This window comes from Mizuhopecten yessoensis, unplaced genomic scaffold (genome assembly GCF_002113885.1).
Source record: "Mizuhopecten yessoensis strain PY_sf001 unplaced genomic scaffold, ASM211388v2 scaffold9757, whole genome shotgun sequence".
Classification (NCBI taxonomy): domain Eukaryota; kingdom Metazoa; phylum Mollusca; class Bivalvia; order Pectinida; family Pectinidae; genus Mizuhopecten; species Mizuhopecten yessoensis.
Window position 1 is genome coordinate 3,846 of NW_018408207.1, and position 17,679 is coordinate 21,524.

General features: G+C 36.3%; 1 protein-coding gene across 1 annotated transcript in view; it reads right to left on the reverse strand.

Annotated features, from left to right (window-relative positions):
* Positions 1-68: 68 nt before the first annotated feature.
* LOC110458766 overlaps positions 69-17,679 on the reverse strand; it is a 38,800-nt gene continuing 21,189 nt past the window's right edge. The window contains exons 4-14 of the mRNA XM_021510668.1: positions 15,778-16,146; positions 10,376-10,702; positions 7,919-8,215; positions 6,981-7,085; positions 6,706-6,727; positions 6,396-6,451; positions 6,127-6,157; positions 5,405-5,481; positions 3,601-3,628; positions 3,381-3,451; positions 69-2,979 (exon numbers count right to left, since the gene is read on the reverse strand). Of these exons, the coding sequence (XP_021366343.1) occupies positions 2,918-2,979; positions 3,381-3,451; positions 3,601-3,628; positions 5,405-5,481; positions 6,127-6,157; positions 6,396-6,451; positions 6,706-6,727; positions 6,981-7,085; positions 7,919-8,215; positions 10,376-10,702; positions 15,778-16,146 (1,445 nt within the window). The 3' untranslated portion in view covers positions 69-2,917. The remainder of the gene's footprint in view (positions 2,980-3,380; positions 3,452-3,600; positions 3,629-5,404; positions 5,482-6,126; positions 6,158-6,395; positions 6,452-6,705; positions 6,728-6,980; positions 7,086-7,918; positions 8,216-10,375; positions 10,703-15,777; positions 16,147-17,679) is intronic.

Consider the following 17,679-nt stretch of genomic DNA (forward strand, 5'->3'; position numbering starts at 1 on the left):
GGTTTATCATCCCGCTGTGTTTGTCTATTGCGTTTGTGTAGTAATATATGAAATATGAGTAGGCAGGTTTTACAACTAAGATTTGATATTTAGTTTTATACTTCAGTCAGATTATTGAGTTAGGGATATCCAGACATGTATGCATTACTTTTCAAAAGACTTGCTTTGAAGTGATAATGTAAAATCGGGCTATATCTTGTAATTTTGGTCACTAAACGTGTGCTCTACTTTTTTTAGATCCAAGAGAATTACCACATCCAGTTTTACTCCATATTTCAACTACATTTCAAAGACTATGTGCACCGTTCGCTGACTTCACAATGAGTATTTGATGTTGCGATCATAATACCTTATTGAGACTGATATATAATCCTTCATTTTATTTACTGGCTATATCTGTTTTCTGACATCATTTAAAGGGTATATATGATAAGCATAGCCAATATACATTAACAATGTTTTCGATATATTATAAACGACAAGGACATGCTCACCAATTTGCACGTGCTGATGGATGCTGAGCAACTACTACTGTGTGACATATTATGCATTTACACCAAATCCCTATGCCCTAGTGTTGAAGGATGACCAAACTCTCCATAAAAACAGATAATTTATTTTGACCATTTGTTTAACATTAAAATCACAATCCTACTAACAATATATTTTACTATAACAAACAGTAGTAGGTTAACACAAACTTTGTTTTGATTTCTAAAGATCATTTAAATGTCACACAGAATCAAATGGAGAACATATATCAGGTCTTAATCATAACCAGCACACTATAAAGACAAAAGCTGCAAAAAAGGAGACACCACAATCACAAACGGAAATATTTCCCCATCATGATTAATAATACAAGCTTCCCATTGTTTTGATTTTTAAAATGACATAATATTTCTTCACCTTGAAACTTTTCTTATATCTTTTTGTAATGACTAGGATATACTTACTATTAGTTTTTCCAATACGGATATGTGCAGGTATAGGTGTCCACCTGACATATCTAGCCTCAGCTATCTCGTATCATATCTATTTTCACTCTGACAGTATAACAATCCTATACCAAATGTTCAGATACATATCCCTTATTCTACCCCCCCCCCCCCCTCCCCTGCAATTATTGTAAATGCTGTCAGGATCAATGTCGGCAGGTTCGTGTTTGTACATATGCAGTACCATGCAGAGGATGGGAGTATATGGGTAACATGGATGCATTTGTCTACAGGTGTCTGTTGTTTGTTTATCTGCGAGTCATCATTCGAACAGCATTTTTGACAAATCAATTCCCGCTTTCTCTACTTTTGGGCCCAATTGACCATTTACTTCGAATTTGGTTACATTCCCTCGTCCTGTCGTTTGAAGAGAGTTATGTTTTAAAAGCAAAAAGTGACGATATGAAGTAGAAAAAGAAAAAGCGTACCTGGCAACTGTGTATGGTTTCTTCAGCTTGTTAAATACGAGCTGTACACATGGAAAATAGATCATTACATTATTACCCCGATGTGTATTATTGTTGGCAGCTGTAAGTATGTACTTAAGTACGATATTGTTATTCACTTATCTTCTGACAGAGAAGTACTTGAATAGTTTCCGATTTATTGGACTACGGTTCGGTATTAACAAGTGTGCGCTTGGGCCACTTTTGTAAACTCAATGGCAATGATTCAGATTACAATAACGATATTGAGACTTAAATGCGCCTCAACGAACGTACTCTGAATACCCAAGCCTACAGTGATGATATTTATCTATAAGCATGCTCGGATGAAGGATTACCAAGTTTATTCAAATTAATTTAGCCTAAATATGTTATTTTTTCGAACCTCTTCTCCTGAATAACCATATGTCCTACGTTAATGCAATCTGGTAAGTACAGTACTATGGTGGCGTAAATGGGTGCGGAGTTTGTTAAACTGAACGACATTAAATGACATTCAAATTCACATGATTCAAAATCAGTTAAATCATTAAAAAGCATAATGGGTCATTAAGCATCACATAAATATGACGTAGCTACTAGCCAGTTGAAGTATATCCATGCATGATTTATTTGATTTATAGATACTTGAAGGGTAGCACTACGATATATAAAACCACGGTTATTTCATGAACAGTCTTACGTTGGTCTTTTGACACAAACATTTGTCTGGAAATATAAAAAATAATAAAATGTCATTACCTAATGTCAAAACTGGTACAACAATACTATTTCAATAGAATTTCAATCAATTAGCAACACATTCAATCTATACAATTATTTAGCCAACAGCATCTGGGCAATGACAATAAATAAACTATAATCATATTTGCTAGCGTTTTCGCCTGATTGACTGGCTGTCATCAGGCGACTGATGAATCCATAAATGGGCGACAATCCTAGCAGTGTTTATTGTTATTGTAGATATACATATCAAGACATGATAGGTTAACATCTCCCTCGACGATTTACCTCTCAATCTATGATGCTGAAAACACAAACAACTTTTTGTACCATTAACAGTTTGGAGCGGAACACAATATGCACCTACCAGGTAACACACGCTGTCTTTAAGTCAATCACACGTGTATATATCTCCCTGTGTTTTCGGATTTAGCTCGTGAATCGCCCAGTACGTTAGAAAACGCAATATTTATGCCATACTGTAACGGATGTATACCCATAAAATGATACCAGTCGCATGCTCAATAATTATAACCGCGGCTGTCACAATCGCAGAGGTGAGGGCTGCTGACATGGTATTTGTCAACAACCACAAAGCTCGGTGACTAATAATTATATTGATTATTATCCATCACGGTTCCGCTCTACGTTTGATAAGCTAATTCCAATATAATTATTTTGAAAAGCTGACGTAATAATTGATGCTTCCTCGAGTTGTTCATTTTTACGATTTCTTGTGAACCAGATGGATTAATTTCCGGAACCAGAACCCCCATCAGCAATTGCGGTGTTGATGTATATTTCTTTCTCACCTAAAAATAAGGATGCACAATTATTATTGTTAATGTTAGCTTCTTGTAATTTGATCTGAACGCGATTAGCGTGTAACACCTGTTCCTTAGGATCTTAAATTAAAAAAATGTACCCAAAATACATGCATTTTATATAAATGAATGCATTAAAATTATAAATAAGGAAACCATCAAATAAAAAAGCACATTAGAAATAACGGACACAAACAAACATTCTAAGTATACAATTACCTGATTCGTGTATAAAAACAAATAAAATAAGTTAATCTGAAAATAGAATATTTTAGAACCATCGAAGGTCTTTGTATGTTAATTAATATTGCAAAGCTGTGTTAAACGTTGTGCAATATTTGGGTTCTTTTTCATATATCGCTTATCTGACAGACGATATAGATACTTACCAGATGTTGTGCCATGGAGATCTTCATAGACGTTTGGGTTAGACCGACCCTCCAATGACTCGTATTCTCTGCTAAAACAAAATTAAAATATCTTATAAACTATGCACCATCCTAAATCTGCTAGCACAAAACGGTGGAAGATACTGAATGATGTGACCAAATTATATTAAAAGTGTTTACAAGTCATGGTAATTAAAAATATGTGATGATACAAACTCACTTGTCATTGACTGGATCTCGCCGGCGACCTACAAAACAAGCAACCTTACAGTTACATTATCCCCCGGAAACATTCATTTGTATGTAAATAACACAGTTTTTTATAAGTTTTATTCCATGTATTCAAAACCGAACGCACTCTTTTTATGTACAGATGAAAGAACATTAAAACCACCTGGGACCTCTATTAGGACCAACAAGATATTAATTTAATTTTTGTTTACATAGTTAAAAAAGGCATTATCATTACATCTGAGTTTAATGATAACAAATGGCGTTTCAGTAAGATAACGAATGTGCTGGTGTCGTACGTGTCAACACGGACTTTCCTTGTCAACACGGGATTTGTTCGTCAACATAATGTCAATGCGTGTTAGTGGTCATCGCTTTTTCCAGATTTCAATCCCACTGAGCAGCGATCAGTCGGACTGAGGAGTGAGAAATGAACGTCTGCAGCCTAAAACGAGGCCACAATTGGAGGACAGTCCTACAGGAACAGTGGCAGAAGATCCCGATGAGGTCTTGGAACCGACTCATTGCCTCCGTGCGACGTAGTTTTCAGGTTGTGGTCAACACCCACGCAATATTGATTATGTAATCTTGATTTTATGTGATTATTTTGTGATAAGATTTAAACATAAATTAGAATTCTGTTAGATTTATTGTTTTCCCATTGAATTGGGTCAATAACCTGTCTTTTTACGCATTTCATTTTTTTATATGTTAAAAAAACATTGGATGTTTATATACGAATATGATTCCGACACCGATCTACTTTTTGTTGAAACATCACAATATGTTTCTTCTTACGCTACTCTTTTGAATTTGTACACGCGTGTAACATTTTGTAGCTAAAAGTTACATGTATTTCTAACTCTTCTTCTTCTACTCAGTACTACATGAATGTGCAACTGTCCTGTCCTTCGGGAGATGTGTAGCTGTACTCTATATGGTCTTGACCACCTCCATGCAGTAAGATACTTACACTCTTAGCCGCCGTGATGGGTTATTGTGTAACTTCATGGAGGTGCAACATTGGTATTTTTTACAATAAAATAAGACGCACAACCATAGCTTTTGAGTCTAAATATGAAAAATCGGAATCGTATACGTGTATGTCTATACGACATGTCTTACTTTTCTTCAAGCTATACTTCGTCAAAACAATATTGCAGTAGTATTGGTACTTAAACTAATTATGTGTGGTGATGTTCACCCTAACATGACCAGTCTATAGAGCAGATCCACCAGCAGATATATCTGCTAATCACTTACGTTTTGGTGAGAAAAATGTTAACTTTCACTCAAACATACAAATATGTCAAGCGGTTCAATTATACATTCTCGAATGAAAATGTTTTCTTAAAAAAAACATTCACCGAAGCGACAGGACAAAAAGTATCTCTCTCCTACTTCTCATTTTATAAAATTTGTCAATTAAATTTACAGCTGGACTATTGCGTAATCATGCATTGTTTTGTAATTCAATCGGGAAAAGGCTTAAATAAGTTGTGATAACTTGCACCTTATCCTTTTGTTGTAATATGCAATACAATCTGCTTGAACTAAACTCAACTTGATTGTATGTGCGCTGAATAAACGCTAATTTTATCGTTTCATGGGAACATTTGAATGAACTGAAGTGTTTTTTTTATCTGACACAACATATATTGATTTTTACAGTGTGAATTTGTAGCATTTCCAGTACATTAAAGAAACAATATCAAAACATATAGCTACCGTTTCTTTTTGGGGCCAGTTTATAGAAGTGTATCATTATAATACAAGGATTGCGTGTGTTTTACCTGGAAGATGACTTTCTATTTCGGAGTACACAGATGCCTTGGCAATTTCATTCGTATCGAGTTGTTCATATGGGGATCTGTGAAGATATAAGATAAGACCAATAAAACGATGTAACTACTTGTTTTCAAGCATTGCTATACAACAGTTAAAAGTCATATTGCTATTTAACAGTTAACAAACATAACGCTACACCCCTGCGGGTCGGGGATCGAGAAAACAATTGACTTGCTGTTATCTGTTGCATGCATCGTAAGAGGCCATTAATATGGAAACCTACTGCATAATTTGGGATTTGCTTTTGTGCCCTATACTAAGGGACACAAAAGCGATCAAACATATCTGCTGCACTAAATGAACTAGTTCGGATCCCTATCTTTTTTCTTATTCTTACTACTTTTTTATTTCCTAATGCCTTGCTAGGCTAAACCTCCCTTTTGGCTTTCATGTTTAACGTTTCCCAGGTGGGGAAGGCAATGTGTTCTGTCCTCAGGCCAGGACACACCATATTCCTTTAAAAAATGGTAGCTGGCATTCCTGCTTAACGTTCAGCATTTGAGGAAATGGCATTGACTAGTTCACCCGTCATCATGATAATATGACTGAGCGGAATGCTATGCTGGGTGCATTCAGTATGGGTTTTCAGTGAGCTGTTAATTGAACTTTTAATAAAATAAAATAAAATGTTGTTTTGAGTAAGTGTTGGATGTCCAAACAAGATTACCGTTCGTCCTCCTCTTCATTGGGTGTCACAGCTGAAAAAAGAAATGTATAATTTAATCAATATTCCTTTTTCACTTTTGTAAAATTGAACGAATGCTATATAGACTTGGGTATTGCTTGAACTATTTTGTATTGCATTGTATACAACCTAACCGTTAGGGGAAATTAACACATCATTAATAATTGTATATAGAAAAGAGCTTATTGATGTTGGTCATTATCACTAAAACTGCGTGTACAAGAGTATCAAGCGTTTTTTACTGAAATTACCTCGTTCTGAAAGTTGCACGTTCTGAAATTCACTTTGTTTCAGATGCTGACCTTTGCTAGAAAACAATACACAAAATTACAATATATTTGTTTAATTCATAACTATTACTTCACAATATATAACATTTTGGAAAAAAAACAACTCTAACATAGAAAGATGATTTTACTTACGCACGTTTTTAAAATAAACTGATTTTAAACAGCATTGTATTGTCAATAATATAAACAAGATATTAACGAAAAGACGAAATAACTAATTAACACCAAAACACGATATCTGTCGATTTGATGTCAGCATTAAATTACTTACATAAAAGGCAGTCTACCATTTCCTGTAAAATAACATAGGTATATGCTAAAAGTAGTGTATACTTGTTTTACCTTTACATATAACGAACGTAAATTGAAGTAATGCAGTTGTCTTGAGTACGTTTAATCCGTGACATAGAGAAACCGACAGAACAAGTGAAAATCATTGATCAATATAAATATAAATAAACCTTACATATAATTTTTGCGATTTCCTCTATTTTTCTTCCTCTTCTGTTTTTTTTTTTTTTCAAGATTTAAGTAATTTATACGTACGACTAATGAATATTCCAAGTCCAACTGTTAACAGCAGCGTTAGAACACTGGTACAAATCAGGGCAACTGCTGTTACATACATGTTGTCGGTACTGCAGGAGCATTCTTTATCAAACAAATAGTAGTATCTGTACTTTTTTTTATAAACCAATCAATATATAGTTATAAATTATCTGATTCTTTAAATAGACTGTTGTCAGCAAACAGTCAACTTAAACTTGACATACATGTAAGTCGTTCAAACTCAACAGTAATAATTGAAGGGCAAAATATGAAAAGTAGAAATATTTGTATGATAAAGAAAAAAATAAAAAGTAAGGAAGAATAAGACTCTATGTTCCGGTAAGGTAAGCGTCTTCTGCTTCATCGACGATACCTGCCTAGTAAATCTAGGTCAAAGCAAAGTAATTGTAAAGTAAGACCTGGATTAATGGCAAAGAAAAGAAAAGCGTGATGGGTATAATTAAAAATCATCGACCAGCATATCATATGAGAACATGCTATATAAGATTGCGTATTAAACCATAGAATGTGCCTATATTACAAACTGTATCTCTCAAAATATTATTTGTCAGTTTGTCCATAAGAAATCGACCTCTATCCATATAAACTCCTGTTGTTTAAAAACAACCCATGAGATATTTAAAAAATGTTGGACATGCAAGATTTCTTTTGCCAGTCGTGGTAAGCTTTTCAATAAATTCAGAGTCATTATTATCAAAGGACAGAACGGGAGAGAAAGGTTCGATCAGGAGGAGAGCAATCTTGTTGTAACTTGAATGCCACAAGTCTAATGGAAAATCTTGGCATAGGGTTCAAATGCTTCAAACGCTTAAAATAGAATATAATAGTTATAACTATGTAAAAACATAAACTATTCACATCGCTTATATAGTAGCCTGTAACACATTAACAAAAGGTGATTGTTAGTAACTCACCTTCCTGAACTGTACATCCAACAGTATCAAGTGATGTTGTATTTCCGTAGGTGTTGTATGCTGCAATCTTAAATGTATATAGTCGTCCTCCCACTAAATTGTCTACATTCAAATTATAAATGTTCCTTCCTTCTTCAAATGCAATTGTCAAGGGATAAACTTCTTCTGAATGTTCAAAGGCATCCATGCTGAATAAAACACGGTAAAACTGGGAGTTCCCACCGTCCTTCCACGATACTTTGGCAGATATTTGCTTTCCACAGTCAACTGACAACATCTTAGTGGGACTCGGATTTCCTATGGTTTTAATACAAATGAGTATGTTTAAACCATCGTATGTTACAATACATTAATCAGATGTATACACGTTATGGACGATTATTTAGGAAATTCGGCTTCAGCATTTAGATATATTTTAGACTAAATAGGTTCGTGTGAGCCTTTGACATCGTACCAACAATACCGTGCGCACACGATGCAGAAATCGTGCTCAGAATGGAACAAGTTAACGATCGTTTGCTCCATTTTGCACTCGTGTAGGTACAAATGATCAATATTACAGACTGAACAAATCCGGAACACTCGTGTAAAATTAGGAAGTATTTGATTACTGATCACTTTATTATGTGTTTATCCGAATTAGCCAATGCATGATACAATGACTGTAAAACTGTCAAGCATTGTGACTCCCAGGTTACCACGTGCCAGAACAGATAGACACTATTTACTAGGTGTCTTTGAATTTAGTTTTGCTTATATTCATCAGTATTTGATACATAGGGTACATCGGTTATATGACAGTTATCTTAACAAACCTGGATATTGTAAGTTTAACTACGTTCTTGTTAGACTATTGCTTTTTGACACCTGACATTTTAATATCTCTGTGAGTAGGAATCCCGGGTTACCAAATATTCCCAGATATACGCTAAGGCAGGTATGTTTGCTTGTAGGAATCCTACGCACTGAGGTGTCATACACAGGTGCATATGTAGTGCATCGAACTGGAATTCATTTCAAAACTATAATATTTACATCTGCATGGCAGTGTCAGTATATAGCCTCTTTGAAAGCTGTGTCGTTGATAGGACTTTGATTACCATGCATCACGAGACACAATTATAAGCATATTAATACAACACTGAAAGGAACTACAATATCCAATGCAAATAAACATGACGGCTGTTGAAATATCGCTGGGCATTGCGAGACTTGACAATGTAATTGTAAATTTACGTTCAAAAGAAAAAGAAAATATCAAAAAAAAACTTGTATTACAACAAAAACAAGACCAAGGTCTGCAATATCGTACAAAAAGCACATCGGTTGAAATCACCAATGCCGGCAATGGAAACAGTTTTAACACTCATGCAATTCATCAGAAATATCGTCTGATACACTGCACTGATCAACAGGGTTCGTTGCAAATGTCTGAAATACACATATTTTATAGACCTACTGCCACATATGTTACAGACCTACTGATATGAGTCACAGCACACATAACTGAACATTTCAAACATTTGTAACGAACCCCTGTGCTCCGTCGCAAGATACCTCACTTCAGACGCTATCAGTATCACGCGTCTCGCATCCACGGTTTCCACAGTTTTTGACGACATGTCACATAACGAGGCTGTTGTAGAAACTACCGACTGTAGTTAGATTCCCATACAATCAACAAATAAATTCACGTCTGGATTTTTCACAAATTCGAACTACACTCTCTGTTAATTTAACTTCCAAAAATAACCCCCTCGTGGAGGTCAAGGTTGGATTCACGGTGTTCACTGTATTTATCCATGCGCCAAATTTGTTCTGGGGAAAAATCAGAACAATTTAAAATCTAACTTTCAGCTCAGATTTATATTGATAAACTTAGATCACCCTATAGACATATCATACAATTGAATTGATACTGAATTGATGAATAAAGTTGAAGTGTTTGTTAAAATTTCAAAGTACTACTTTGTTTGCCAATCAGCACGCGACAATACGCTGTTCAAACTATTGAACGACATTGTGTGTACTGTCGATAAGGCGGGCATTTTAATTTTAAATATAAATTATAAGTTAAAAATGAACATAAGAGGCAGAGAAAATGTAAAAATAAGTATTGAACTGTTTTTGTATGGTATGTATGATACATTTGAATGACACAGCTTTGCTAGCGCACATTATGTTGTTTGCTTGCAAAGCTGTGTCATTTAAATATATCATACATACCATACAAACACAGTTCAATGCTTGATAATCATATCTAACAATATATTTAGTGCATTCAGACACAATTGTGAAGTTACAGAAAATACCTATTTTTTATGATTAACATTAAATAAAAAGAATTCAAAGACATAACACAGTATAAAGATGTGGTTGTATTGTCAATGCTATTATGAAAGCGACCATGTTACTAATATTGCTGCTGATATTTTAACAAGTATGGCCAATACTCACGTTGCGCACGAACTGTAAAGCTGACTATTGCACTTCCCTGGCTGTTTGTTGCTGTGACATGATACAATCCAAACCATTCTTCTTGTATATTTGTACGTATCCCCACCGATAAAGCAGATACATTCGCCTTTTCGAAGTTGTTTTGTATAGCAAAGTTGTCCGTCCCGTTTACAAGTTCTTTGGCAGCTGTCAGTTGGTTGAGTTGGAATGTCCATGTGAACAGTGGTTCCGGGTTGGAGATAAACACAGCGGGAATAGTGAGGGTTTTTGACAATGGTATGTCAACTGTATGATGGTCGTCCGGTACCAGGTATGGACGTGGCTTACCTAAAATGCAGATCAAGGAGACGTCAAAATTATTTTGCATTTATATAGTATCATAACATTTTATTATATTTATGCAATATGTTTGAGTCCTATATTGTTCGTTGTGCTGTTCCGTCTTTGCGTATTGCAGAGTTATCTTCTCTTGGGAGCAGGTATTGCTTGTTACGTCACTTGTTTGTGAGAGCAACGTCATCATTTTTTGAGAAAACGACGTAATTTTCTCACACAAACCAATGACGTAACAATCAACACCTGTTCCCGCGAGAAGATAACTCTGCAATACGCAAAGACGGAATTACAGGTTTAATATCATTCAAACGGATAATTAAACAAAGCGATGTACATCCACAGATCTAATTAGTGTTGTTGTTTATTCTCATTGAAAATAACTTACACAAATTAATTAAGAAGTGAAAATCGGAAGGTTATGATGAGTAACCAAATACATATTGTCTCTATTGATGAAGAAGCGGAAAGTAGCTATTTTGTATATCAATGTGTTTTTTTTCATTTTTCTTTTCAAATAGAATTACTGAAATATATACCGTAATTGCGAGCGCAACCATGTATTGCATAAATATTCTGTTGGCGAACTTCATCGCTTACAAGTACAAAGTGCCTTGCCTGAAGGGCGAACATACTGACTAGATATCAATGACCAGCAGCATCGCCAAGACTTTTTTCGAGACAACTTTTTTTGTTTCCTATTACAGTAAAACCTGTCTATTCGGACACTATGATGGAGTTAATGTTTTGGTTGGATTAGACAGGGTCTCAGAAAAGTCAGGTTGGTAAGTGGCAAGTCAGTTTGGTAGTCAAGTTGATATGCAAACGATCATTTATTTTCATTTAGATAAGTTTAGGCACACTAAGATATTAAAACAAACAAAAAGCAAATATTCAAATTAAATATTAACTTTGTTTCAAACATATATACAATATATACTAGCAGAAAAAAGAAACTGTGCATGCGGATTAATGCTATGCCGAGGCTCAATGACCGCCTCTGGATTATTGGTATGCTTCAAGCTGGTATGGGCGAAGTCGTTGTCTCTACACGTTTTTATGTCCATCGAAAGACAATCCGGGATTTGTGCAGACGACATCAACAGTTTGGCCATGTCGGCGATCGACCTCGTGCGGGACGTCAACGTGTGAAGTAACGTCAACAGGACAACCATATTCGACTTGTTCATTTGAGAAATCGCTTCCAAACGGCAAATTTGACTGCACGGACAATCTCTGGGTTGCTACTAATAAGCCCGAGAACTGTAAGGAACCGATTGCGTGAACGAGCTATCCATCCGCGACGTCCTGCAATCTGCCAAGTTCTTCTGCCACGTCATCGTGTAGCACGTCTGGACTGGTGCAGAAGGCATCTGCGATTTACTCGACGGGATTGGGCAGGCATTTTGTTTACGGACGAGACGCGAGTCCACCTGAATAGTAGTGACGGCCATTCCAGAGTGTATCGTCGCGTTGGAGAACGTTTCCGTGACGCGTGTGTGATACAACGACGTTCTTTCGGCGGAGGCATGGTTATGATTTGGGGCGGCATCACAACCAACGGAAGAACGACTCTGGTAGTTGTTAACGGTGATTTGAACGCGCTACGTTACCGTGACGAGATACTCTAGACCCACGTCGTTCCATTCGTGCGAGCGCAGCAACGTCACATTACGCTATGTGTATGATGTGCACAACGCCAGGCCACACACAGCTCGTATCGCTATGGACTTTCTGGTCCAGCAGAACGTTGACGTGTTGCCCTGGCCTGCTGTATCCCCCGATCTGTCGCCCATTGAACACGTCTGGGATGAAATGAAGCGCAGATTACTGGCATTACTTTATCAACCGGTGACGTTGGCTTATTTGGCTGCAGCGTTGGTACAGATCTAGAATGCCCTCCCACAAGCATTCTTGAACCGTCTGATAGGCTTCATGCGTCGACGTTGTCAGGTTAGCATTCAAGCAAACGGTGGACATATGAGTTATCAACTTTGTGAACTCAGTATTGACCCCTGCTGTGTTTACGTACTCCTGAGCGGAACTTATTAATTCCATAACGTGGAAAATGAAATGCAACTGTTAATAAATAACAAACACATTATCCCTGTAAATCTTTTTGTTTTACGTCATACACATTTATTTTTTTACATTTTACACATTTTAGGCATGCCCAGTTTCTTTTTTCCGCTAGCATATATACATATTATGTACATGTTAACAAGTGGTTTTGCACGATGTTAGTGACGAGGTAAGTGCATCGCATCATAGCAACTGCATATCTATAGTATACCTAAAAGTCGCTCACGTCCTATTTCAGAAATTTGTCCATTATTCCTTCTTTCCAAGTTGATTTATTTCTCATTACAATGTAATATATTTTCAGTGTTTAATCCCCATTTAATATCTATCATCCTTTTACAGTGTAATATGTGGTCGATACCATACGTCACGCTACGTTCCTATTGATCAAAGTTTCAAAAAATGTAATGCTTAAGGGGTTAGCCCAAACATTTGTACAATTTTGAATTTCCACTACCTACGGATGCTTCAAGTGAAATATGGTTGATATTCAACTCTCAGTTCAAGAGAAGAAGTTGCTTAAAGCAATATAGCCAAAATGCCCACTTTTGGCCCCGCCCCTCAGCCCCCTGGGGTGTCAGCCCCACCATTTGTAAAATTTTGAATCTCCACTACCTACGAATGCTTCAAGTCAAATATGGCTGATATCCATCTCTTAGTTCCAGAGAAGTAGTCGCTTAAAACAGTATAGCCAAATTGCCCCCTTTTGTCGTTGCCCTTCAGCTCCCTGTAGAGTCAAGCCAACCATTTGTACAATTTTGAATCGCTACTACCTCGGGATGCTTCCAATCAAATATGGTTGATATCCATCTGTTTGTTCCAGAGGAGAAGTCGCTTAAAGTAATATAGCCAAATTGCCCCCTGTGGACCCCGCCCCTCAGCGCCCTGGGGGGTCAGACCTATCATTTGTACATTTTGAAATCCCGAGCACCTAAGGATACTTCCAGTCAAATTCAGTTAAATTCCAATCAGTGGTTAAGAAGAAGGAGTCGTGGAAAAAATGTTGACGTACGGACGACAGACGACGGACGCCACGGTATGGCATACGCTCACCTTGGTCTTTCGGACCCGGCGAGCTAACAAGCGGAGTGCCTGTACATCATATTTTACAAGCTTTATACTGGTGTTAACTACACTGCACACCTCTCTTTAGCCTTGTTTTCATTAGTTGGTATATATTGCGAATTTCTCCCTGTCTCTCAACTTTCAGAAAATATAAAATAAATATATATATATATTATATAGTATAGATTCTTATATTTACATTTTAGAAGCAGCATCTTTGAAACATAGACATATATAATGATATAATTTCGTGCTTAATTGAAACTTTATTTTCTTTTCTTGTATACATGTGCTACTATATTTAAAAAAGGATTGGGAGCTTTTTTAACTTATCGGTGCATATATTAAACATGCATTGGTGATGTTAAATCTACCGATAAACACTATTCTGTTTTACAAATAAAAATATGATATACACTATGGTTTAGTTTTATGTTTGTCTAATAAAGAATCTTTAAATAAGTTTTATTATATAGTGGAATGTTCGCGATTGTTGCAAAGGCGGCTACTGTATATGGTACATATGTTTAGTGAGTGAGGAAACAGTTAAAACTAAATAACTTGTATTAGATATAAGGTACAAGTTATAACGGCGACGAGACGTGGCGTGCACCTTGTCCGTGCCATGTTCACTGATTATTCCCGACACTCTATCGCTGAGGAATAACAAATCGAAATACAGAATTGAAACCGTTGCTGCTCCGAATTGTCGCCGAAAGTCCAAGAGAAATCCATGACTTAGAATTACAAACTAGAAGTAGAGAGCATATCAGAATTTGCAATTGCATGAAAAGCAGGAAACTGTACTCACAATATAATTATACTGATGTGTCGTGATTTATTTACTCTCTTTATTTCATTATTCTATGGATGGGGTATTTCAAAGAACGGAAAGCATGTCCTTGTATATAAATATAGATACAAACTAAAAGTGTTGACTATGCAAATAATGATGACGTCATGTAACCAACGGTGATAATACACATTCGCTTGAAGAAGCCCTAGAAGGCAGAAAGGCCTAGCGGAAGATCTGACAAATTATGTTTTTATTCTATATTTTCCTTCGCAAGGACTTGTTTATTTATTATCTACTATATATATATATAAATATAGTAGATAATAAATAAACATATATACGGGCTTAGATATCAGTTTCTCAGCTTTCCATTGGTATTCGATATGTGCCTCTGCGATACCGATCTAGTTTGAGATTGAAAGTTTAACATAACAAGTAGTTTCCACATCGTCTCATGTCACGTGAACTTCATGGACAATGCCAAACGTGACGTTAAAAATCTTTAAACAGCCGATCGGCCTTGTGGCAGTCTAAAGATTACGGACATTTACATTTGGTTGGCTTTTTCTCTCTGGACGGGTTTTGTCATCAGATGGAATATTCCGATCATGCCTCATTATTACTAAAGGTACCTGGTGTGCTATCACTAGTTGAGTTTTGAAACAAAACACAATACGGATTTTTTTTTTATATACAAGTACCCCAACATTGTCATTTGGCAGAGACACATACTAGCTCACCAAGGGAAACACAAACAAAACAAAACTCACGTAGTTTTGAAAAAGTAAATAAACCTACCCAGCACAGACGAAAGCATTGACATGTTTTTCATATTGAAATACATGAACTATTTGTGATAAACGGGACTTTTGTTTTGTTATTTATGAATGGAATTTTAAATTAACCTTCGCAACCATATGTAATTACATGTACAAGTACACGCTATTCAATTTAACAATCGACCCGGGTTTTATTTCTTTATTACATTACGTTTATCCCAAAATATTTTACTAAAATATAAACGTATGTATTTAAATGCATTAGCTCCAATCAATATTGGACGAACAAAGAAAAGGTGAATAAATAAGACTCGATAGTTTCGTAACCATAACAACAATTTACTTACATGCCACGTTCAGTGTATAGTCAGGACTGTTTACAATCCTGTAAGGTTTAGGTAGACTTCGGTTCAAACGACGACAGGACCACACAGATCCATGGTCCCCTGTCTGTGGCTGTATGACCCACTGGAACACTGTACCGTAGTTAGTCGAGGTGGTAGTACAGGAGCAGACATCCGGGCTACAGAGGACAGGAGTAGTAGGAATGTCGTTGTAACACTGACCATCACGTACTTCTATACTACCTTGTACAGCAGTCACGTCAGGGCGGCGGTACAACTGGACAACGCTTCCCTCCCCTGGTACGTCACATGTCAATGTAAACCTATTATCGGGGACAGCGTACTCAGACGACCCGTTAAGTGTTACAGCATCTGTGTTACAGGAGATTAAACTGTTAAAACTCCTAGTACGAATACATTTTGTCAAGAGACAGATTATTCGAAAAAGCTATGCCCGCATTCATGATTAAGCACACAAACAATTCAATCAAATAAACCAAATTTACTAACATATGTATAAATATAACAAGAATATAAGTAAATATAAATGCTATTAGGCAACAATGCCACTATATTTGAGTGTGACTAATGACACAAATCCATGAATGGCTCTAACAATGAGCCAAATTCTCGTAACTATTTATAAGCATAAACAGAACTCAAACGTTCCACATGTTTTATAGAAAAAATATTCAAACTACATAAAATGACCCTTTGCACGACCACACAGTTCATATCATATATAGATATACAGCTATACATATGAACACAACAGTTCAGAATTTACATAGATGAATAATACGTTTATATAACGCAGATAAACACGCAGTTCATAATTTGTATAGATTATCACTTAGTTCCTATAACTCTGCTGATACTGTTGTGTAGTTATATTCACTGGATCCGGAAGATAGTGCCACCTGACTTCCGCCCTAGAAAGACAACAGCAAGCCATCGGACTGAGAGGACCTATTCCCCAGCGCTGACGGTCTGCGACAGTTGTTCTGACGGTGGCCAACCTAGTTCAAGATACCGCCCCACTCAGGTAACAGTCTTGAACATGTGAACCCACAACAACTGGTGTCAGAGGCGGTTTTCTTCCGCTGTGTTATGTCAATTTTCACAGCGGAGAGTTGTGTTCACGACGTCGGTGGGCGCCATATTTGAATTTATGTTTTTGTATTTTCGGTAAGGCTAGGTGAGGCACCCTCACCAGCCGTTTTCTAAATTGAATACAATTATATTATTATGTGTCACCGTATTACTTGATGAAAACTGTAAAGGAACTTCGAAAATATATACGGACCAGACCGGCAAATTAATCTATCAGGCGCCATATAAGGGTTTAACATTTCTTGGTATGAGTTTTTTTTCATCTTGGCATAATATTTATATTGATGTTGTAGGCAAGACATTGTGCATATGCACAACATAATGTATCTAGAATGAAATATTTAGATCTTAGTTATGTAGGATAGGTAGATAACGTTTGGTGTCAGAAATATATATACATATTCAAAATTATTGCAGTTTTTCTATTTGAACATCGGTACGCCTAGTAATAAGGTGCTGCTGGCCATCTACACATCACAAGTTCATAAATAAGACCAAAAAAAAAAAAAAATACAACCGTGTAGACATTTAATAAGCTTGCCAAATATCGGAGATAATTAACTTTGTGTGTGTGTGATGGAGGGTGGGGATGATGCTGTTTAAGTTCTACCCACCCTATCTGACAGACTATATCAACAATTGCAAAAAGTAACCTCTGCAATCTAAAGCAAAAACACTTACACCCACAACTACAATAAAACCTAATAAATCAACACATTCTTAAGCGTGGCATGATGAAACCGAAATGAAACTTGATCAAATCGTTTTCATAATGTTGTGAAAACGTCATAA